Consider the following 23,465-nt stretch of genomic DNA (forward strand, 5'->3'; position numbering starts at 1 on the left):
GTCTGTTGTGGCCAGTGCGATCCTCTATGCTGTTGCATGCTGGGGGAGCAGGCTGAGGGTCGCAGATGCCAACAGACTTAATAAACTGATCCGTAAGGCCAGCAATGTTGTGGGGATGGAGCTGGACTCCCTCAAGGTGGTGTCGGAGAGGCGGATGCTGTCCAAGATAAAGACAATGTTGGATAACACCTCCCACCCACTCCATGACATGTTGGTCAGTCACAGGAGCTCGTTCAGTGAGAGACTGAGATTACCAAAAAGCACCACTGAACGACACAGGAAATCATTCCTGCCTGTGGCCATCTCCCTGTACAACGCATCCACTTAACACACTGTTTGCTGCTACAGCTACACATGTTTCTTTTCCAAATATTTATTTATAAGTGACTTATGTATGTATGTATGTATGTATGTATATATATGTATATATTGTACTATTCTTAGTTAGCGTATTGTCTGTCTTGTCTTAATGTTGGTTTAAAATGGAGCACTGTAACAAAAAATAATTTCCCCCAGGGATCAATAAAGTATTCTGATTCTGATTCTGATCAATAAACACTAGTACTGGTAGCTCTGCAACAGACTGGCAACCTGTACAGGGTGTACCCTGCCTTTCTGGATTAGGCTTCTGCCCCACAGTGACCCTGAATTGGATAAACAGAAGGAAATGGGTGGATGCAAGTTAATCTTGGTTTCTTGTATCCAGTTTCAGAACTGTGTCTGCTTCATTTGTCATAAAATACCAAACAAACAGGCCTCACATGGCCCTCGAACTGCACTTTAGTTAACTGTCCAATTAATTGTAAAACCTTGGATTCAAGTTGAAAGTCTTCACATTTATCGTGTCTTGATTGTTTGATTTGAAATTCACTGTGGTGTACTAAGGAAAAACTACAAATAATTGTGTCTATGTTCAACAAATTATAGATTTAACTGTGTCTTTCTCCCCCCACTCTCTTGATTTCTCCCCAGCTCTCAGGGGCTGGTGTGATTGGGGTTTCCAGTAGGTGTGGCCAGGGGCTGCAGCAGCTGGGTCATCACACCTGTGTATCACTGCCTAATCGACCTGCTTTTGCTCAGCTTGTTTTTGTGGAAATGCTGGGGTTCTGACAGTCTAAATGTTTTCAATATTTGCTTTCTTTGTGTGTGACACTTACCTCCTCTCGCAGGAATCCTCTGGTTTGCTGCCCTCCACTTTTCTGTTTTGCTGGAACTTCATCTTGTGGTCTTAGTTCACGTTGGATTTAGAGCTCTGTAACGTGCCCTTCCAGCGTGACTGACTGAAACAAGCTAGACACTGTAAGCTCTCAGTTAACTTACCAGACTGTCACTCCTCCACATCCAGACTGCAGTTGTACTGACTTTGTTGATCAACTCCGAATTTGTGAATAAAGTCTTTGAACTGTCCTGTGAGTCTGAGTCTGCCTTAGGCTCTTTATGTCATTCTGTAATCGGGACACATTTATTTATTCTGTGTAGTAGTTGTAAACCTGAAGTTGCCCAACACAGTGCGCTTTTGCTGTTTGAAACTAGTGAAGCACAAAAAAATGATTCTGGGCCTTTCAGCTGCCTTGTGCGTAGCTGTTGCAGCAGGGTACTCACTGGGCATATAGTTGGGTGCGAATTGCAGAGCAGAAGCTTGCCACAATTTGTTTACAATGAGAGTGTGTGTTTATGTGTAAATTTGTGCGTTTGTTTGAGTGAAGTCTTTGGATATGACTTGGTTCACAGCAGCTGTTCATTTTCTAGTGAACACTTCCTCCAAGCTGTGCCAAACACTGCTCACTCTCCATCTCTGATTGGTAGACATCTTGGCTGGAGGCATGCCGGGAAAGGGGGTGGTTTTAACACTGCTGCTAAAATGGAGACGCAAGTGGTCCCAGTCTGGCATTCCCTGAAAACTCTGACAATGACTTGGGTGAAAACACAATTTTCTAAATTGGAGTACAGAGGGAGATTATGTAAGAGTGTAATTTACTAATGTATTATCTTTGACTTGTTAATTTCATTTAAGGGGAATTCTCTGCTCCCCCCCCCCCCAAATAAAATGATGGGAATATCTTGTTTTGTTGAGTGAGCAGAAAGTACACTAGAGCACTGACAAGTAAGTATTTATCATTCACAGTTAGCGAAGTACTCAGATTATCACTTCGGTTCTTTCATTCATTTCCAATCAAATCCAAAAGATATGTGTTTGTAACAAATTTCTGGCTCATTCATTTTAGAGTATACTCAATGCTCTTATTCCTTTCACCCAAGTATAGCATATGTTGGTGCAGATTGTTATTAAATAAATAGATTTTTTTGTACAAAGAGTTAAATTAACCTCCATTATAAATTATCTCTCAAAGTGATATTTTAGTTTGTATGATATAATATCATATGAATCCATCCCCATAAACCAGTCTCCAAATCCTAACACTCATTCATGTGATATTCACACTCCCCCATGTGTGAGCCTTTTAAAAGTGTACAGTGAAATCACGGACCATGAGTAAAACTGGAACCACTCCATTTATCTCTGTGCATCTTAAATCAAGTTATTTTTTCCCATCAGGAGAAAACAGGCTGTTAAAAACTCACAAGGGAGCCACTTCCTGCCGGGCCGCAGCCTGGGCAATCAAAAAGAAGTATTCTAATGATCCCTGACAAAATTGTCAGATGATATCCTCCAGGGTGCGATGATACTTTACATTACAGTAGACGGATCGATAGCAAAGATGACATGAGAGGCCTCTGCAGAGAGAGGAAGCTGGAAAGACTGCAGTGCTCTGACTCTCACTTGCGCTGTTTCCACAGCGAGCTCACTTGGCCTCACAGAACACGTGAGAATATGTTTTGTTAGCATAAATTCCCTAAATTAATGCATGTGCCACTTATCTGAGGCGGTGGACTGGATCTACACGCAAGGACACCTGATAAGTGTGTCTCTACAGTAAATGTGTGTCAGCTGTAGTTGAAAAATTGAAAGTCACCTAAATATGAAATTCTCACAGTTAAGTTTTAAACAAGGATTTAGCAGATTCGCAATGTCAAGAACGTCACTCAGGAAACATTTTGTTTCGAAGTGGCCCACATCCCCGAGGAACCAGTTATCACAGACAACTGATAAGACCCGGGCGCCACAAAACTAGGCCATTAAAGTGGATTAATGCTGTAATTTAGAGGTGAACACACAACTTGGAATACATAAAAGGGCACAATTTTAAAATACAAAGGTATTTATTTTGAAAATGGAGGGATCAGTGAAGTGATTTAATGTGAAACATACCCCATATAAGCAAGAACTCACTATTCACCCCAGATTTATAAAATGAAAAACAAAAAATAGATTAAATACATGGAATAAGTGGTTCAGGTTTGATCTCAAATGAGTCACATACTCCTGCTGGTTCAATCACCCCGGTGCCTCCCTCCCCCATTTTCTTGTACTATAGTGACTCTGGTCTGTGTAACACCTGGGAATGGAGTCAGTGCTGTACTGAGCGACTAATGGCTCCTCTTCCAAACACTAACTTCTGCCATTTGTGCTGAGAGAGAATAATGCTGACAGACTGAAGAGTTATTAAGCGGTCTGAAGTATGGAAAACACATTTAACAAAAGACGATCAAACAACAAATGAACCGGTGGTTCCAAATCAAATTTAAAATATCTTGAGGCTGGGCTGAAATGATAAACTCGCAAGTGTCCGTGCACATTCATGTCCTCTATCTCCAGAACCCCAGCTTGGTAAGGGCAAGGATAATGAACAATATCTCCTTCGCCTTTTGTCTGTGATGGAAAATCTATAAATCCTTAGAGATCAGCCATGAGGCAGTGGTAACAGTCGCTCCAAGCAACACTAACTGGGCCTCAGTCCTCAGGGATGAAGCAACAAAACAGAGCAAGTAAATGTGATTAAAAATAAATAAATAAAATCTCCTCATATACAATTTTGCCTTGACATTTCTGTCACTTCTTTTGGTATCTTTTGCAATCGTGGCTCGACTTCTGTTGCGCGTCTTTCCCCTCCTCCTCAGTTCAGTGTCTTAATCGGGGATCTGTTGCTTCCCTGAGCTTCAAATGCTTAGATGACATGAAACAGGTGCACACGAGTGTCTACCGACCTATCCAAATGAGTACTGAACACCTGCGACTTTAGAGCTATTAAGCACAATTTCTCATTTAACACCCCATATAGGTGCACAGAGCTGCAGCAGCTTGCAGAAGTGAAGGCAAAGAAATGATTTGTTTGGAAGAAACCGCACAGAGGTAACGGACAGAAATGCTTTTCACCAGACTTTTTCACCTGCGACACACACACACACATGCACTCATGTAATAAATAAATAGAATATCCTGCAACAGCCTGGGACAACAGTCTCTGCCGGATCAAAATTTTTTCCAAGCATCACCGATATGACGGCGCACAAACCACGTGTTTACGTAATGGAAAGCCAATCTTTCACTTTAACCCCTCCTACTCGTCTATTTCTAACAAGAGGGTCCGACGCCAAAGAAAAATGATGCAAATGTTCTTATACAGGCGCATCGTACTTTTGGAGATGCCAGTGGCGTTGTGCTGAAACGGCTTGAGGAGAACACCCCGAAAAGGGAGCAAACGCACACTCCAGGAATCACGGACACACACACACACACCAAGAACCCTGGCTTTAATAGAAACGTTGCAGCGTGGGGGCTCAAAGAAATGAAAACTGGGGTTGGTGCTGTCTGACCTCGCCAGGCAAGCAGGTTTGCAGGGGAAACGAACTGGACTTGATCCGGCAATGTGGTGTCTTGTTGGGGCTATCATTGCAGCAGTCTGTCCATAGGATGCATCCTCCCTTGGCTTTTGATGCTGTGCAGATCCACCCTCCTCTCCTCAGAGTGATGAACTAATAGGCAATGATTTTCTCCTCGGAAATCCACCGTGGTTTACTGTTTGCACGTTAGTTGTGTGTTTGTTTACTGGCGACCCGTCTCCTCCCGGTGCGACACATGCAATTTCCAGAGTATATTTTCTATTGTCGACTAGTTGAGGAGGCATTCTTTACACGCCAGAAGAAGAAAACACACCATTAGCACGAAGTGTGACAGACAGTGAATATTTTGTCACGTGAATGAAAGCGCACAGGACTTGGATATACCTATTTTTTTATGATACAATTGGTAGCCTTGCTCGGGAGAACTGATCCAATTGTGTTATTATGCAACCGCAAGGATCTCATCTATATCTGGGTGTTTAAGACACGGGATTGCTCTTCGCCCAAATCAATGTGGTTTCTTTGGAACATTTTCAGCAAAGGAACGCATATGCTGCAGTGTCTTTGTGGCAAGAGTCTTAAGAAAAACAAGAATCCAAGTGGTAAGCTCATCACCATTTATGCCTACTCCTCCGTTTCTCAGCGAACCGGCTTTATGCGTGCTTGTGTGCAGAGAGTTGAGTGTCTGCGTAATTCTGTTAATTTGGTCGTAACGATGATAGATCTGCAATCACATTTATGCAGCGAGTGGATCATGCAGAGGCTCCTGAAGGAGGGGAGGAGGGGGGACAACTTATTCTGTGCTGCTACTACATCGGCGAGCTCAGGTCTTTTTTTTTAGGAGGGGGGCACAGCACAGACACACAAAGCCCCCCCGCTGCATCACCACGGCACCATGATCTTCTAACTTTTTAAATAACGCTTGCTCCCCCCCACCTCTCTCTCTCTCACTCTCAGACACACACAGGGGCTCGATGGTATTTCAGAGGATCACATCCACGCACAGTTATTTATTTATTATTTCTTTTTCTTTCTTTCTTTTTTTCTGGACAACGTGATTCCCCCCTAACCAGATTATTCATCCTCGGGTTGACTGCAGCAGTGCCCCCCCCCCCACTCCTCTGCATCACCACTTCTCTATTAAATGAGCTATACTCGCTGTGTTTTCAGCGAAACAGCCGGAGGAGACAGACTATTCTTTCATGTCTGTCACTCTACTGATGCAGACCAATACTCATCATGCGGGCCCTGCGAAAGCGTGATTTTTACACGAGCACCTGAGTTGCTCTTATGTTGACGAAGCCAGGCAGCTGAGATGCCAGTAGGGCATGTAGAAAGGGACTGGGATCCGCTGCACCGAAGCAAATCCTGCACTTGAGCAGTCGACATCGTTTCGATTTAGATTGTGCACTTTTTTCTGGTACAAAAAAAAAATAAAAAAAAAATAAAAATCAGTACATAAGCCCTGAATTTAGGATCACAGTAACATCATATATATTTTTATATATCCTGCCAAAACAAATATAACAACGCAGAGGGCCAGTGTACCAGGAATGCTTATTTCAACAGGCTGTTGTAAAGCCCCAGGTAGACAGCATGTAGTGCGGGCTACTTGTTACCTCATGAAGCGGGTAGATGGGCTGAGTAGCAGCACAGTTTTTCGACACTGCAACTGCAGTATAGTAGATCATCACCATACTTTAGTGGGACAATCGCGCTTTGCAGACACTGCAGGAGTGATAACAAGACACTGTCTACTATCAATTACCAAGAAGAAGAAGTTATATTTTACAGCATTATGTCTCCACAAACCTAGCCAAGGTTTGTGTTGGTATAGCTCAAGATAGGGTGAAAACACAGTTAGCCTCAGTTTGTGCCTTCAGTTTGGCAATACGCATTTTTCTCATAGGCCCAGCTACAACAGCTAATTTGGAGGCATTACAAGATTTGCCAAAATATGTCAAAAAATATAATAATAATAAACATCTTTGGAACTATTTTCTCATGCTACAAACTCCAAGCAGGAAAGTAGGATAAATTCTTGCTGTATTTATGTTGTTCTGAAATATAAATATTTGTTAATGCATGTACGCCATCCATTTATTTTATGCTATACTGTATTATAATTGTTCTTACTCACATTTTTCCTGGCAAGCAGGAAGATTATGTCATCACCGGCCATAGGCATAACCTGGGTATCCCCCCCCCCCCCCCCCCCCCAAAAAAAAAACAACAACAAGGCAGAGTGTGACACTCTAAGTGGCTTTTACTTTGAAAAGATTTCTCTAAGCAATACTCATCTTCCATATTTCAGTATAAACAGTTGTTCTTGCATTAGAGGGAAGCTGTACAATATAAAGCCCTTTATAGTCAGTTAAAAATTTCTGGTGCTGATTAGACTCTAACTTATCTCTTCAGAGGTGCAGCATTTTCTACTAGTAGTTGGTGCTACATTTTAAATATGACAAATCAAAAGAACAAATTCTGCACCTCACTCATTTGTAAACACTGGTTCAGTTCTGCCCCTGGTTCCCATCTTCTCTTTTAGTTTAAGGAAATAAGCTGTAATTTCGAAAGACTTTTAAAAAAATGTGTTTTTTCGTAGTTAATGGAGTAGACATTTATTTTTTGTCCTCTAAGTGCTGTTATACAACCTCTGCATTTGAGTTTTGCTACTATCTACTTTTGATTAAATTAAAAAAAATAAGCTGTAACAAAGAGGTAAGACTTTAAAAAAAGAACAACCAATAAACAGCAAATATGTACAACAATGTCTCAGTAGAATTGTATGTATATAACTCTTACTAGCAAAAAATTACTAGCATAAAGGCTATACATTTTTTATGCTCCTATTCCTTGCTGATCATATTAAAAGCATAATATTGCGTTACAGTGGGCTCTGGAGTGATAACTGACTTTGGTCAGTAGAAAAGCCACTGCGAGACAGTAAGTTGTGTTTAACGCAATTCATCCAGTCAATCAAAGCTAAGACTTTGCCCTGACCACAAAATGGTCAGGACATGTGCTACAGCAAGTGATAGGACCAGTAGTTTACTGGGAAATGAAGTATCCGCACTGCCAGGCAAATCACACAACTGACTTGTTTCAACTCCAAAAGGTGTTTTAGAAATTCTCACACAAGTTGTTTAAGTGCCATTGTGATAGTGGGACAGCGAGTCCTCTGCGTGGCCCTGTGTCAGCAAAGTGTTACCTAAACTGTTCGCCAGGCCTGAGCTGCAAAGGCCTAGACTTAGTGCTACAGCTCTTTGGTTGTACTTTTAGTAACACAGCAGAATTGAGAGAACCAAGAAAGACCAAACCAAACAGACTGTATCACTATAGCTGCAGTTTTGTTACCGTATAAACACCAGTCTTATAATTCACGGATTGTATTCAGTTTCTCTTTACACACACACACACACACACACACACACACACACACACACACACAGGCTTAGTGACTGTACAGGACCAATTCATCTGGAGAGGTTTAAAGCAGAGTATGGATGGCACTTGATTTTATTCTAGCGTGGGTTAATAGTTCCCTATTAAAGGCAACATTTATTTTCTGTCACTGGGTGTGTGATAGCACAAAGTTACATGTGTGGAGAACTTGTCTTTAGGCCCTTGTAATTATGTACTAACTGGTTGTGAGCCCATTCACATAGGGTCTTCCCTTTTAAAAAATCTTTGAGTTCTGTGTGCATCCTCATTTTCCTTCACATTATCAAATTAAATTGCCCCTAAGCCTATAGGTCAGTGGCTTTGTATTCTTTGGTCAGCTGTACTGATGTGCATGGATACATATGGAGTATTTCTTGAAGTAGACCACATTCTTTAGTGTTGAAAGAAGATGAGAGGAATCCAGTGCCTGGTTCTCTAAAGCATCTCCTCTCTTCACAGTGGTCCAGATCAGGTTATGATAAAACATAGTGCGGTTCTGCATTCTGATGCAAGTGAAGGGTTGGGTTAAAGCTCCATAACACAACAGGATGAGTCACTTCCTTGTTGGATATGGCAGTTTGCCATCATGTAAAGCTACGCGTCCACTTTTAGCCTTTTTGCAAAACTGCCTTCGGGTAAAGTCACCAAGATTTTATACTCAGTGACCTGTTAACGTTCTTCCAGTTGTGCCTCTGTTTTCCAGCAAGATTGTTGTTTCATGTGGTGGCTTGTCCTTAGGGTTGGTGGTCTGGTACAACTGCTACTGTGGATCTACTCTCAATGTTCACTCTTGTGTAACAGTACGTGTACATGTCTTTGAGTGAGTGTACTTCATTAAGTAAATTAAAAGTGATGAAGCAGCTTAGTGGAAAGGACGTAGATATAGGACGTTTAACCCTGAGGCTTAAGTGGCAGTGACGGCTCTATAAATGCCCACACAGATGTCATTATAAAAGTTTGAGTGTCACTGAATGATGCACACAATAAACCATTTAATGAGGGTATTTGTAGTGTAGAGGGAAAAGTTATGTCATATGAACTGCGACAATCAATAAAGGCAGATATGCGAGTGGCGCTCTTTGACATATCTTGGGCTGAAATGATTGAAAGGTAGACGGTAAATAGGCGGGTTGTTGAAAGAGCAGAATTGCTCTGGGTGTGTGAAGTCAGTGGGTGGCTTCTTCAAAGTGGCACAGTGGCTCACTGACAGCAGAGTGACACTACAGGTGAGGTCACATGACACCCAGGCCTCCAGGTGATGTTGGCTCATAGCATGTGAAGTGAAACTTTTCTCTGTTATCTGTGACATAGTCAGAAAGCTGGACCTAAGACTCATTTAATTTAAAATCGAATTACTATAACAAAATAATTTCTCCTGGTTCTTTTCTATGATCTAAGATTATATTTATGAGCCAACCACGCTGACTATTAGAAGACTACAACCTTGTAGAGGTGCTTCGAACTGATAAACGTTCATGAACTGAGGGAATGTGAGATATTTTAATGTAGAGGCTTATAAACCACTGTGAATTTCAATTTACTGCGTCTCACATTACCTAAAATAATAAAAACCAAATAAGTGTCACTGTAATTAAACAAAAGGCAATTCTTTGGATGCTAGGAGCAATTTATTTGAAAATAAAAAAAGCTTCTTTATTCACAAAACGTGGCTACGCACGTTTGATTTTTACAGATTTTACACCAGATGCCCTTCCTGACAAAACTCCAAAAGGATTGTTTCTCCTTGAGTATGGAAGCAGGGATCTTCTGCCTGTTAGGAAAATGTGTAAACCACTACACCATGGAGCCACTAGCAATATGTAAAGCAGGACTTTGCAAGTTTACTTTACATTTATGTGCCAATAAATTCTACCTGACAGCATTGTGAGTAGGCCTTTAATACCTTTTAAGATCAAGCGCTACCTCTGTATCAGCATCTTGAATGATAAAGTGGATTTCCTGTGAATGTATTGTCTGTCATGTTACAGTAAGTTTATGAGTCTGTCTGTGAAACCCATACAAATGCAACTATACACTGTTGTTGTTACTGTCCTGCTGTTCGTTTGGTGTCAGTTTCTGGTGTTGGTGTCTCTTTTGCATGCAGTTCTTATCTCAGAGCAATTTATCGAAAAAAAATGTACTGTTTCCCCCCAAAAATCACATTTTTTTGAGAATTTAAAAAGAGGGTCGATAATTATTTGTACAGTTAAAAGATACTTGTTCCATTTGTCTTACGTACTTGCGCTAGTTTAATTTGTGGTAACTAGGAAAATGCAGTGTAATTAAAGGGGACGGGCAAGATTCAAAGACAGACTCCTACAATTAGAGTAATAGCAGGGCTGGCTAAAAATAACTTCCTCCAACTACCGTTCCACGTTGCTAGGTTTCAGACAGAAACATTTCAGTAAGTTTGTAAATGGCTAAACTGCAGTAGTTACACACACACACACCCTGAAAGATCACAGCAAAGATGTAAAAAAACAGGATTTACAGTTAAATATGTATCGCTTTTCGAGTAACCTTCACACTTTTAAACTGACAGCATTTACTAAATCTTTTAAACTGTGAGTCACATTGATGAAACCTTTGTTTCTAAAAATATCTCAAGAGCATACATGTCCTTAGAATGGAAGTGAATATGCACAGAAGGGATAAACGTGTTTTGTTTTTATTTGATAAAACCATTTGGATTCTTGGAGATTCTTGGTCAAGGACTGTTTTTCTTCTCATGACAGAACTCTGTGATTATTGTCATGCTTTGTTGTCATTTAGAAAGAGACGTGAAATTAGGTGTTGCTGCAGTTAATATGTCAAAGATCAACACGACAGATTTTTTTCACTTTCATCTGCTTGGGCAATGGCACGATCAGTTTCCCCTGTGAATTAATTTGGGCTCCGTCTCTCTTGGTTTTCAAGAATGTGACCTGAAGAGGTGATAAGAATCAAGTTCCTGGCTACTATTCTACCTCCCTCTGCGTGCAATCAAGTTTACAGAGAAATCTCATGAGTGGGCAAATATATAAATCTAAATATGGTGTTTCTATACAGACAAAGACAGAAGCACAACAAGAAGAGAAGTGTTAGCTTCATGTTAATGTCTGTAAGGAAAAAAAATAAAATGAATGAAATAAAATATATCATGTTTACCATTTACATCTAATTAATAGTGTATTAGTGTGAATTTGTATTAAATTCTATTCTATTCTATTTATATAGCTCCGATTCACAACAACAGTTGACTCAAAGCACTTTATTTTTTTAGAGAAAACCTCAACAATCAGACAACCCCCTATAAGCAAGCATTTGGCAACAGTGGTAAGGAAAAACTCCTTTTGAGAGGAAGAAACCTCCAACAGAACCAAGCTCAGGGAGGGATCTGCTAAACCACTTTATTCAGCGCTCAACTTAAAGCATATACTGTTTTTAAGGATGGATCAAATATCAAATATCCTGTGAAAGTATTGCTTATAGGAATACACTCATAGATACACTATGGAAAAAAACGACTGAGGCACAATTCTTAATCTTTCAAATCATGTGTTTTCAGTTTCATTGTTACAGGTGTATAAAAGCAAGAACCTAGCCATCCAGACTGGCTTTACAAATATTTGTAAAGAGAATGGGTCATTCTACAGAGTTCATTGAATTCAAATGCGGTGCAACCCTGGCGATTTGTCACTTTCCTCCTATAGTCCACCATCCACTGTAAGTTGTGTTATTGCAAAGTGGCAGTGTATAGGGTGTGCCACTGCAAGGACAACATGGAAAAGCCAAGAATAATATGGTATAAAAAGAAATTAATTAAATGTAATTTATGTTGGGAAAATAAATGAGTATTTGCTGATGCCGTCTTGCTTATTTTTCCAATATCACAGGTTTCCTTTCGTTGTATTGTAAATTTAAAAAAAAAATCTTCTAAGGGGCATGCTATAAAAATGCAGCATTTTCCTAGCATTATATTACAAAAAATACCTCCTCACCACTAAACAGCAAACAAAGAAATCTAGTCGTTAGCAACTAGCTAACTAGCTAGCAAACTACCAGCTAGAAAGATGGATATTTCCTCGAGGAATTAGTGGAGATCAACCCAGAGATACAAATATATGAGCAAAGTGAGGATAGCAGTAGCATTTTAGATCTTGTGTTTGACCTTACCTGCCTGATCTTTAAATTTAAGTTGACAAAAATGATCCATTGTCTGTCAGCTAATCAGCTAATGTCTGTTAAATATCTCACACTCATTTTTAGATTAGATAATATCACAATGAAATTATTACTCCTTTTTTTTAATATAGGCAAAGCATGAGATGGTTTTGTGTCTAGCTAATAGTATTAGGCTTTGCTTTCTGTACCTTGCATTTTAAGCCATTAGAGGTAATATTGCCCTTTTTGAATAAATCTGCTTTAAAAGGTTATATCTGTCTTTTGTAAACGGTCTAGTGCTTCTTTCATTTTCAAATAAACATCCCAAGAGTCAAGAGAGTCAACTGTATAAAGCACAATGAATATTTAAATGCCAAATAAATATCCTCAGGATGGGTTGCAGGTAAAATGCGAGTGAGAAGTGACGATTAGTTGATTGCTTTGTAATCTGAGTCATAGATACAGTTAGCTACCTGTGGTGTGAAATGTTGCTGTGAGGAATATGTGGCTAAATGTGAATTACAGTTTGATTACCATGGATGATGTCAGTTAAGCAAAATTAGACAGCTTTGTGATGAAGTGTTCTGCATTTTTTTTATTAGGCTGTCAACATGCAATATAAATAAGCATAACCAACACAATGACAACAAGAAAAGACGACTGGAAACAAATGCTCACAATCATTTCCCAATTCCTTTTCCCACACTTTCTGACAGAAACTACACTGTCACTCTTTTGAGGTATTTATGATACAGAGTGGTGAAATTGTCAGTTGTGCATGTGTACTGACGTGGACTTGTCAGATTTGAAGAAATAACTTTAGAGAGTGTAAGAAATTGTTCCTCAGTTGTCAGTTTTATGAACTTCTTTATTTTCAATCAGTTCATTTTTGAGTCCCTTGAAGTCATTGAAATTTCTGTTTAGGTTATCAGTAATAACATAGGCCGGCAATCCGATTGTTAAGTGATGACGTGACGAATCCTACTTCCGGGCCTAAAGTAGTCTGCGTTTAATATGGCTTTTGTGTTGTTAACATGTTTAATGTTATGTATTTTCTTCTATTTAATCTCAAAAAGCTCCTAAAACAGTCAGTGATCACTGTTGATCTCCCTCGGCTTTTATTACCGCTAATCATTTATTTAAGCTCAGTTTTTAAAACCTTAGGATGTAACTACAGCCCAGCCCATGCAGCAGTATATGAATGACTAACCTCGTATTGTGGATGGATTATCTCAGTTGTTCTCCTGGCTGAAGTTTGGTCCTTTTACAGCATCCTGCCATGCGATTATATTTGTTCCTGACCACCGAGAACACTCACGTTAACTTTTATCGAGTGGAAAAAAAGTTAGCTTGTTTATATTATGCTAACATAGCTGTGTCGCTAGCGGTCACGTAGCACATCATTATATACCAGCTAGCCCAACTTCAGTAACCCTACAAACCTCACTGCTGTTTAGTTTCCTGTCTTCATTTATGCTGGAAGTGATAGCAGAGCTGTACGTTTTAATTTGTTTCCAAAACCCCGCAGTCAGGACATGCTATATTGTATTTAGATAGAAGCTAGCGAGCTAACTCCCTGCTAACTTCTAACTCCGTTAAATGTCATAAATTCCGTTTTCTTGGATGCCTGGATGTTAAACTCAATTGTTACACCTGGTAGAGCAGAACGCTGATCATTTTATTAAAGATGAAAGACTTTAGACAGTTTTTCAACTCTCAGTAATGCCATAGTGATCGTTTGATATATGGACCTGCAGTGGAGTTTAGGTCCAGACACGGCTAGTGACGTCAGACTGAACAACCGGATAGTATCAATCACAAGAGACCCATTAAATGAAATTAGAGTATAATTACTTTATGATGAGTCATGACAGTACCATATATGGATTACAAATGGCACTTTCCAAACAAAAAAAGACACTGTGCTCACTTTGTTAGATGATATTGCCTGCAAAGGTTGCATGACTTCATCTATTATTTTAAAACCTCAAACCGAGCATCTTGGTATTGCCGTCTTATTGTTGTTGCTTGGCAAGCTGCATCTGTAAATTTATTGATATACTAAACTGGGTGAAAACTTTGATTAATGAAAAATGACTGAAAACAAAATGTTTTCACTGGGGAAACTGAACAGGTCTAGAGACCAGTTAGTGACCACCTGGAAACCATTGTTAATGAACAACAAATGCATGTTCCCTGATCAGTTGCGAGTGGCTGGTTCAGGTCTCTGCCAGTTGCTATGAAATCAGTTGCTAAAGACCAATTCAATCAGGCCTATGAACTGGTCTGTGACACATGGCGACTGCTGGTTGCTATGGAATATATGTGTAAATTCCACAACCAGTTGCAAGTGGTTGCTGGAGGTTTCTGACAGTTGCTGCAATGAAATCGACAGATTCTGACCTGTCTACAAATACTAGCAAACTACTCTCTGAGGGGTAGTGAGAGTGAGTGAAAAGTGTGAAGCAATGCCCCTTTTGAGATGTTTAGGTTACAGTGATGAGGCAGACAGTGATCTCCACCAACAACATTCTCCAACTTCCAGCAACCACTTGCTAACTTGATGGGAAATACATATTTTTTCTTTGCAACTGCTGGTTCTTACTAACAGGTCTTTAGACCAGTGTGCCTGAGGCCTTAGATACTGCTGAAGCCAGAATAAGACAAAGCGGTACCCATGAGTTCCTCAGAGTGACCGAGCCCCCACTATTGCATGACATCAACCCACAATTTCAAAACATGAGTTAAAAAAAATACCTCACAAAAGGAAAAATTGGAGTAAAAGAATTTTCTTTTGCATCAGGATGGTAGCATCTGATTTTGAGTTTCCTAACACAAGAGCCTTTTTAACTGAAGTCGATTTAAAAATTACAGGAAGTCTGCTTTGAGTAACATTTTTTGAGCTAATTAAGCTAATGTAAGCTTCACGTTGATTGAAAACCCTGTCTCCTGCTGATTTATGAATGTCTGCTCTAGTGAGCTTGATAAAACCTGAATACTGTAAGAAACCTTGAGTGTTCACTTGGCAGTTACAGATATCCTCCTAATACACTAAAAGCTGCATATTTATGGGAAAAATGTCAAAGTCTTTACTTGATGAGCCATACTAATATATAGAAATGTCATTTTTCTGGTACTAAAGCATGAATCTAGGTAGTACTTAGACTTCCCCATCTGCTTTTAACTGGTTAACCCAAAAACTAATGTAATTAGTCAAAGATATGCCTGTGGCTTCGGAGGTAAGCTAGATTAGTTCACTGAATTTTGCACCTTTGCTCTTGTATGCTTTGTTTTGGCAGCCTGAGAAAAGATACTGTCTTTACTGATGCCTGCCATGTCTAATCACGATGCCTAAGAGCTGACTGGAAAATTCGCCATGAGGGGTTTAATGTATTCAGTGTAAAAACAAAAAAGAAAAATGGTTCTGTTTTTTAATGGAGTGGTATAATTTAATATCCTACACGAAAGACCCGTCTGCATGTTTGTAGAGCAAGAAAACCTCTCTGCACACACATAAAGGGCTTCTGGCTGCTTCTTGGCCCTGTCACTGCACCTTTTGGAGGTAACCTTAAACTGTAAATGCTTTTCAGCATCCATCACATTTGACAATGATCCTGTTTGAAATTTAAAGACACAGCTTCAAGTTTACATATCTTAAGATTACCGTGTGAAAGATTCATTTCAAGGACTTTTCAGTTTCTCTCGCCTCAGTGTTTAATGGTTTTGTAGAGGACGCGTGCAGTCCTGAAATAGCTTTCTCAAGAATACCAGAACATTGAAATACATGCTGTAATCATTGGTATAATAGGATGCCATGGATGTGAACTAAGATTTATGTTATGTCCCTAGTGTATGTCAGACAATCTTGGAAACCTGCTCCCTGCTTACATTTCCGCCAGGATATGGGGCGTCTGTGTCAATCATTTGCTTTAGCTTTGTGAAACCACAGATTTGAAATGGAGAAAAATGAGAGTGAAGCAATAGGGGCATTGTTACTCCTATTTCTAAATGATACTGCATCTCACCCCTCCCTACGCTGGCTTTTTACTCCATCTTCCAGTGAGGTCGTTCATAATAACAGATTTCACAGCTGAACTCGTTTGGAGAGACCACAACCCCGCTCTAACAATAATGAAAGCAAGGTCTGTCCCTTTCTCAAGTACATGACACATCTCAACACTCGCTGCTTGCATGATCCCAGATTATTGGGCATGTGATAGGCTGATATCTGTCTTTCGCGAGGCTGCTGAGCTTTTTGTCTGTGATGATGCACTGCACTCTGATAGTGAGAAAGAGAGATGGAGAGCAGTTGAGAGTTAGACAATGAAATTATTGATTTGTGGGATCAGAAGTTTGAACGGTTTTACAGCAGAGCTGACACGGATGCAAAATGACTTTTGAAATTTGCCGTCATTATAAAAATGTATTGTGAAGTGTTGGAAATACTCTGGGTACAATCGATGTGGAGTGGAGGAGGAGAAGAACAGTTTTAACAGGTGTGTGGAGGGCTTTTGTCTTCGAGCTCAGCATTTGCATCAATACCTGTGGCAGCATAATGTAGTCGGGGCAGTCAACAGGTGAAAACATCTGAATAATCTGCACTGATTCAATCCTTTTACAACCAATGCACCATGTCCATGTGCCATGAAGAGTTATTTCCATGTCTTTAAACACTATTACAAGAGCTTCTCTGTATTCATTGACACTCACACCAACTGAACTCTTAAATAACTCACTCACCCACTGACATTTGGTCTTTAGAGTGAAAGCTGACATGATTACAGTGGAGATGTATTTAATGAGAGTATGTAATGTTTCCCGAAAGGAACCCCAGAGAGCTATAATTTCAGTCTTATATGTCAACACAACATTTTGGAGCCATCTACAAAGATACGATTGTCTAAATAAGAGGTCCTAAATGGTCACCAGAGGGGAAAAAGCTCTGCTGTAAAGACAGGGTTATTGATTAAAACACACGAGAAAAAGAGCAGATCAGTTTAGACTAATTGTCTCTCACGTTTCACTGTAAAATTGGATAAATTGGCTTTGATTAATTTAAATGATGAAAAACTGAACCCTTAAAAAATACACTTAAATCTAAACTCGGAAATTACGTCTTTGATGGATGAATGAATGAATGAATGATACAATAGCATACGGAACATGAACAGTGACCAAGAGTCATTAATTGCAAAGATTTGAGTCTGTGTTGATATCACTCTGTGTGCACAAATAGGAATACAGGCATTCCAGAGTTATCCTGACTAAATTTTCCTCAGTGGGATGGGACAGAAAGGTTTTCCCTAAATGATGAACAAGGATACTGATGCTAGAATAATTCAGGCGTGAAGAATTACTTCATGCTTGATTGGACTTGATTGAAATACAAAATAAAAGATGTGGGAAAAAAATACTAAGGCAAATGAAATATATCCAAGAAACAACAAACAGGCACAGTTTGCTGTTCGCTTCGCTGACAGACACGCTGCATTGAATTGTGGGAATCAAAACAAAACAACGGGGGTAATGGTACAAGAGTACAATAAGAAAAGATTTGGCTTCACTTTTATTTTTAGTAATATGCTAACATAATCTGATGATGCCTTCCTATTTTCCTGAAAACCACCAGCAGCTGAGGGGTTAAAGGCTGTGCGAAGTGAGTCCATTTATTAGTAGTAATTTTGTTTCTAGGCCATCATCTAGGAGCGGGAAAGGATACAGTCATATTAGCATGTTGCTGATGCTGTACAGCAAAAAGGTTGGGTCATGTTCCCTGTGGCTCTTATGACAGAAATGTAGCATCTTCAACCTTTATCAAAAACACCAGACTCAACATGCTGAGGTGCATGGTGTGTGTTTGTGTTACTGAACCACTATTTGTGTTATTACAAATCATACCGCCAAAGGCACACGGCTTAAGTGATGGCTCGCTGTTGTTCTGGGCTACAGCAATGAGGACTGTTGGAGAGAAACATAGAGCCAGTTCAGCTGGGCCTGCTTCTTTCCTGTGCTGAAAGTACATTTTACTGATTTGATTATGATTGATTGCTGATATGATTTCATGACTCACCGCTGGCCTGTAGCTCATTTATTACTGTTGTTCATCATCTGACTGTGGTCTTTACTTAGCAGGATGCACTTACGTCTCTCTCTCTCTGTCATTATCTCTGTTGCAACAGTGTGTTTTCAGTGTACGGTGAATTTGTAATTGCGAAAAGCTCTTTATAAGGCAGCTGATGTGGTGGTTACCTCACAGCAAGAAGGTCATGATCCGCTGGCTCGGGCCCCTCTGTGTGGAGTTTGCATGTTCTGCATGCCTGTGTGGATTCTCTTTGGTTACTCTGATTTCCTTTGCCATCTAAAGGCATGCATGATAACCCCCTGTCACACAAAGGCCTAGATACCGGCATCCACAGGTCACTAGGGTAAAATGTGTATTACTTTACTATATGGCAAATGGTTGATGGAGGTTAGTGGTAGTCATTAGATGAAAACAGGTATGTGAAGCTGCACTGAAAATGTTCTTTTGATCGCTTTGGTTACTAGTAAATTGCTGTGATCACCTGTAGTTTGCAAACAAGATTGCAACATGTCTGCAAACACTCACACAAACTACTCAACAAACAATTTGAAATGTTCAAATACTTTGAAAGTGAATGTTCTCCATTTCTGGTGTGCATCACAATTTATTTTTTTTTGCAAGTGTTTGCAGACGTCTCACTACCCACCATGTAGACAATTCAAGACTATGGTAGAAATCACAAAGAGGCTTTTGGTGCAACTCCTTTGTGACCAGTTTTACTTAGCAACTGCCATCAACCTCCATTAAATACTAGCTGGTTAAAGATTTGCACACTTTTCCCTAGTGACACAGGATTGCCAGGGGGGTTGTTGACCTACATGACAGAGACGATAGGTTAATTAGTGATTCTAATTTGACCATAGGTGCGTATCTTGGTGTTAGCCCTGCCATAAAGTGATAACCTGTCCACTCTCACCCAGTGGAAGCTTAGATAGGGCTCCAGTATGGTTCTGTGTTGGTCCGACGCACAGCCTACGGACAGCTTTGCAGACTATCTTCTACATGTTGTAGCTGTTTACTGCCTGTAGGCTACTCTTGCTTATGCCGTTGTTGGACATTGCCAGACAGAATAGAGCAAAGTTATAACATACTAAGAAATGACATGGATCTTGGTGTTAAAAACAATGAAAAGAGTCAGCTGCTTATGTTTTCTTGCTGGTTTTCTTCCTGGCTGTAACCTGCTCTGACATACTGTGTTTTGCTTCTTCCATGGCTATGGTAGTTTTCCCCCCCCTGACTAAACACAGAGTTTTGTTTTGGAGTGTGTCATTCTTGATACTTACAGTTTATTTTGGTAGACAACTCAGGGACCTATTCCTTTCAGGCTTCACTGTGCTTCTACTTCTGCCAGGTTTTGCTCAGTAGCCAGATTGTGGTCACTCAGTTTTTCAGCCGTTTCTGGTGTCTCGTGGTGCCCAGATAACTGCCTTCTCTGTATTGTCTGTTCAAAGTTCAGTGCAGGTTTTGTCATAGCTGTTCAAAGTTTTCTCTCTGGACAGAATTCAGTTTGTCCAGATTCTGAGAAGTCTTTGTCCATGGTGTGCAATGTTGTATGATTTCTCGCTCTTTCACTGTGTCCGTTGATGGACCAGGGTTTCACGATTTTCCAACAAAATAGTGTAATGTTGCAATGATTTCATCTGGAGGCGATTTATTACCACCTGTTTAATTCTTCAGCATTCTGGCCACAGCAAAGAAAACTACTGTTTTTTTAATAAAGGAATAATTGCCATGGTTTGAATCATGCTGCGAGCAAAGACTTTTTGGCACTTTACTGTTTACTACTCAGTAATCATCTCATCTGGCCTGAAAGTACCTGCTTGGCTAGACTTTCTAAAGCCTCCAAGTAGAGTCCAGCAGGGTTGCAAGAGTCTTTTTTTCCCTCTCTGACCAAATGAATTACAATACACTTAAAGGTTGTTATAAATTTTTGGTTCAGCATGTTGCCTACTCCGGTTTGAAGAGATATTTATTATAATGGAAATATTAAAAAGTTTGACTTGGCTAAGCTTTTTCCAGTTCACAATGCCGGATAATTAACTGTTGTTCTCAGTGCCCATTTCGGAGAAACTGAGCCTCATGACCAGCTGGTTGAGGGGACTTTTCTCTATCTTCTTGTTGATATAGAGCTTTTTAACAGTAGGAGTTTGGGCTTGCTGGCTTTAATTTGTTCATGGAATTTGATTAAAATGAAGCTGGCCTAATTAGGCGATCATCCATTGTTTGTTGTATTTCTTTGTACTCAGACGATGTCCTTAGAAATTCTAGTGTGCAGTGTTTAGCTGGGTTTCATGCATGTTTTCACAAGCATATAAAAGTTCTCCTGGGTTTTGAGTCTTTTGGAAAAGGCACCTAACAAAAATGTCATTTTTCCTTTCTCTTCTATCATTGAGTCTTCTTGTCTTTACCAGTTTCACACACACGTGTACGTTCCACATTCATCCATCCATCACTCCTCTCCCTCAGCACAAGGGTCTGTTCCTGGCAGTGCTGGAGGTTGTGTGGTGGCTGTGGTATGCTGTGTAGATTTTTGCTGCAGTGCAGTAGGCAGTATTGTACTGCTGCTGCTTTCTCTCTCCTGCTCTTCTGCTCTCTCTCTAGCTCTCTCTCTCTCTATTTGTTTTTGTGTACATAGTTTGGGAGCAATGTTACACTTCTGAACACTTTCCCCGCAATTTTTAAAATCAAATCTATAAAAAATACAAATAAAAATAAGCAAGCACACAAAATCAAAGACAAGCAAGCAAACAAACAAACAAAAAACAAAACAAAATGGCATTTGCTTCAAAGCTTCCATCATATTTATCGCAAATAAGAGCTTTTTTCTGGACACTTACATAGGTTTGCCAACATTTCTATGATGGAAGTTGTTATTCTAGGTGTCATTTCCACCTCTTTCACATCCCTGTCTCGGAGTTCACTTCCCACAGCTTTAGGTGGGTCCCCCCTGTGGCTGTTGTCCTTTATTCAGACACAAAGCAAGAAAGGGAGAGAGAGCGAGAGATGATGACAGTGACTAAGTAACCTGTTTGTGGCGGTGAGTGCACGGCTCTTTGCACAGAAAGGCCAGTTGTTTTCTGTTATACACACTAGGCTAGAGACAGGGAAGCACTCAGATTCAGTATGTCAGATAGCAGAAGTGGAAACACACAAAGAAAATATAGCTAAGCTTGGCAGCCATACAACTTTTGTTTTGTTTCTGTGGACGTGAACATTTTTTGTTTGGTGACTCAGTGATAGGTCTTGCTTTCTGTCACATGCAGTAGAGACTGTGTCACCAACACCATTTAGCCATGACATGACGGCACTTCTGGTTACCTAAGAAGGTGTCAGCGCTATCTGCGGGATATGGCTATCTGCATGTTGGAAGGTTCTGGTGGGAAGATGTTGGCAGGGTCTTTACGAGTGGGTGACAGGCAATATATGCACGTGTGTATATGTATGAGAAGGTGGCCATGCTTATGTGACTGGGTTAAAAGGTTGTGCCAAGCACTGGAGGACATCAGGAGGAGTGTGAGAACCCGAGCAACAGTTCAAGGCATGCATCTTTATTTCAAATGTTATGACATTTATTGCTAAAATACAGTGAGAAAAAAAATCAAGTTAGCTGGCCTTTGGAGCAATGGAGGCAACATCTTTTGCTAAGATTGTGGAGCAGCATGTTCGCAAGGCACTAAAGGGTGAAGCAGTGCATGGTGAGTCCAAGCATGGAGGCTGACACAAGTATTCCACAGGTATGCCTTTTTCCTGTAATGGATTGGTAATGTCAGGGATGGAGCAGTTCCTTTAATCCACACCAGTTTCTTTAATGGGACATAGTAAAGTAAACTCAGCACTGACATGAGTATCCTGATTGGTAGTATGACTGACGTAAATAGTTTTCTTGTTTAATATGTGAACTGTTATCAATGCAGACTCCTTCTACATTAATAAAACTAATCACTGCATTGCAGATGATCAAACCTGAAGGTCACACGTTGTAGTTTCTGTGTGCTTGAGAGTTTGTTTGCATGTTCACTCTCTGGACTCTTTTTATACAACACCATGCCAAAGAGGAGGAGGTAATTTCATTGTATATATATATATATATATATATATATATACTGCTTCTGGAGATTATTTAGTATTATTGGTCTTGCATAAAATATAAAGCATTTTCAAGGCCAAGTAAGGAAGCCAAGTACAGTGATGCATGGCTGTGGATCTACAACACGCCAAATTTGACCCTCTCTTCTCTTCTCTGCTCTTCTCTTGAGCAGAGGAAAGTGAATGTTGTCTGTCAGCTGTGTTCTCATGTGTTTATACACAGGAATGAATGACACGCAGGAATATGCACAGCGGGCTTACTGAAAACCTTGTCATGTCTGCAGTAATGCCGCAGCATCTCTCCTATCATTCAGTCACAGAACTGCTCCTTAATAACAGCTTTGACAGACCTGCTTTTGCGGCAGCAGAGTCACGATCCATATGTTCCAAGGCCAAACTTCATATTGCTCTATTGTGATGTTCTCAGTAGGAGAATCTTGCTGATGTCTCCTCATGTTTGCTTTTAGAAGAGCAAGGTAATAAATGCTGAAAGACACTGCATTGTGTGTTTTAGTGGCTTAGGAGTGAACAAAATACTGCACTTAAAAGATTGACAGAAAGTCTCCAGAAGTGATGCTTCTGCTTTTTAGGTGAGGTGCTGGGCATCAATCTTCTCTTCTAAACACTTGCTTTGTTCCTAGATACTGTTTTAGCAAAGTGTTGAGAAATGCTGGATCATTCACTCATCAGCTAAAGGTAGGACAGTCTGTGTGAAGGCACACATGGTCTGCTGCAGACCTCAGGGACACATAGTTGTTCCTATTATACTACTTTCTAGTTTGTTCAGAGTCCACACAGAGGAAACCTACACAGTTGGTGCCTTTGTCGTGTAGTGGCTAAGCGGGAAAGTCACATAGCAGCAAAACGTTGTGAGGGTATGCTTATATGTGCGCCAAGCCTCTCCAATTTTATACACAATATGCAGCAAAATACACAATTTCTTATATATTAAACAATGTATTTTTCA

The 23,465-nt window shown here is 40.1% G+C and overlaps 1 protein-coding gene across 3 annotated transcripts in view; it reads left to right on the top strand.

Moving 5' to 3' along the window:
- Positions 1–4,491: 4,491 nt before the first annotated feature.
- fgf14 (fibroblast growth factor 14) overlaps positions 4,492–23,465 on the top strand; it is a 110,424-nt gene continuing 91,450 nt past the window's right edge. Inside the window, exon 1 of one of the 3 annotated variants that reach the window (XM_004567963.6) lies at positions 4,492–5,345. In XM_004567963.6, the coding sequence (XP_004568020.1) occupies positions 5,138–5,345 (208 nt within the window). In that variant the 5' untranslated portion in view covers positions 4,492–5,137. Of the gene's footprint in view, positions 5,346–21,921; positions 22,147–23,465 lie in introns of those variants that run through there. The other 2 variants (XM_004567965.6, XM_023153812.3) reach the window with 2 other exon arrangements.

This window comes from Maylandia zebra, linkage group LG16, assembly GCF_041146795.1.
Source record: "Maylandia zebra isolate NMK-2024a linkage group LG16, Mzebra_GT3a, whole genome shotgun sequence".
Lineage (NCBI taxonomy): Eukaryota > Metazoa > Chordata > Actinopteri > Cichliformes > Cichlidae > Maylandia > Maylandia zebra.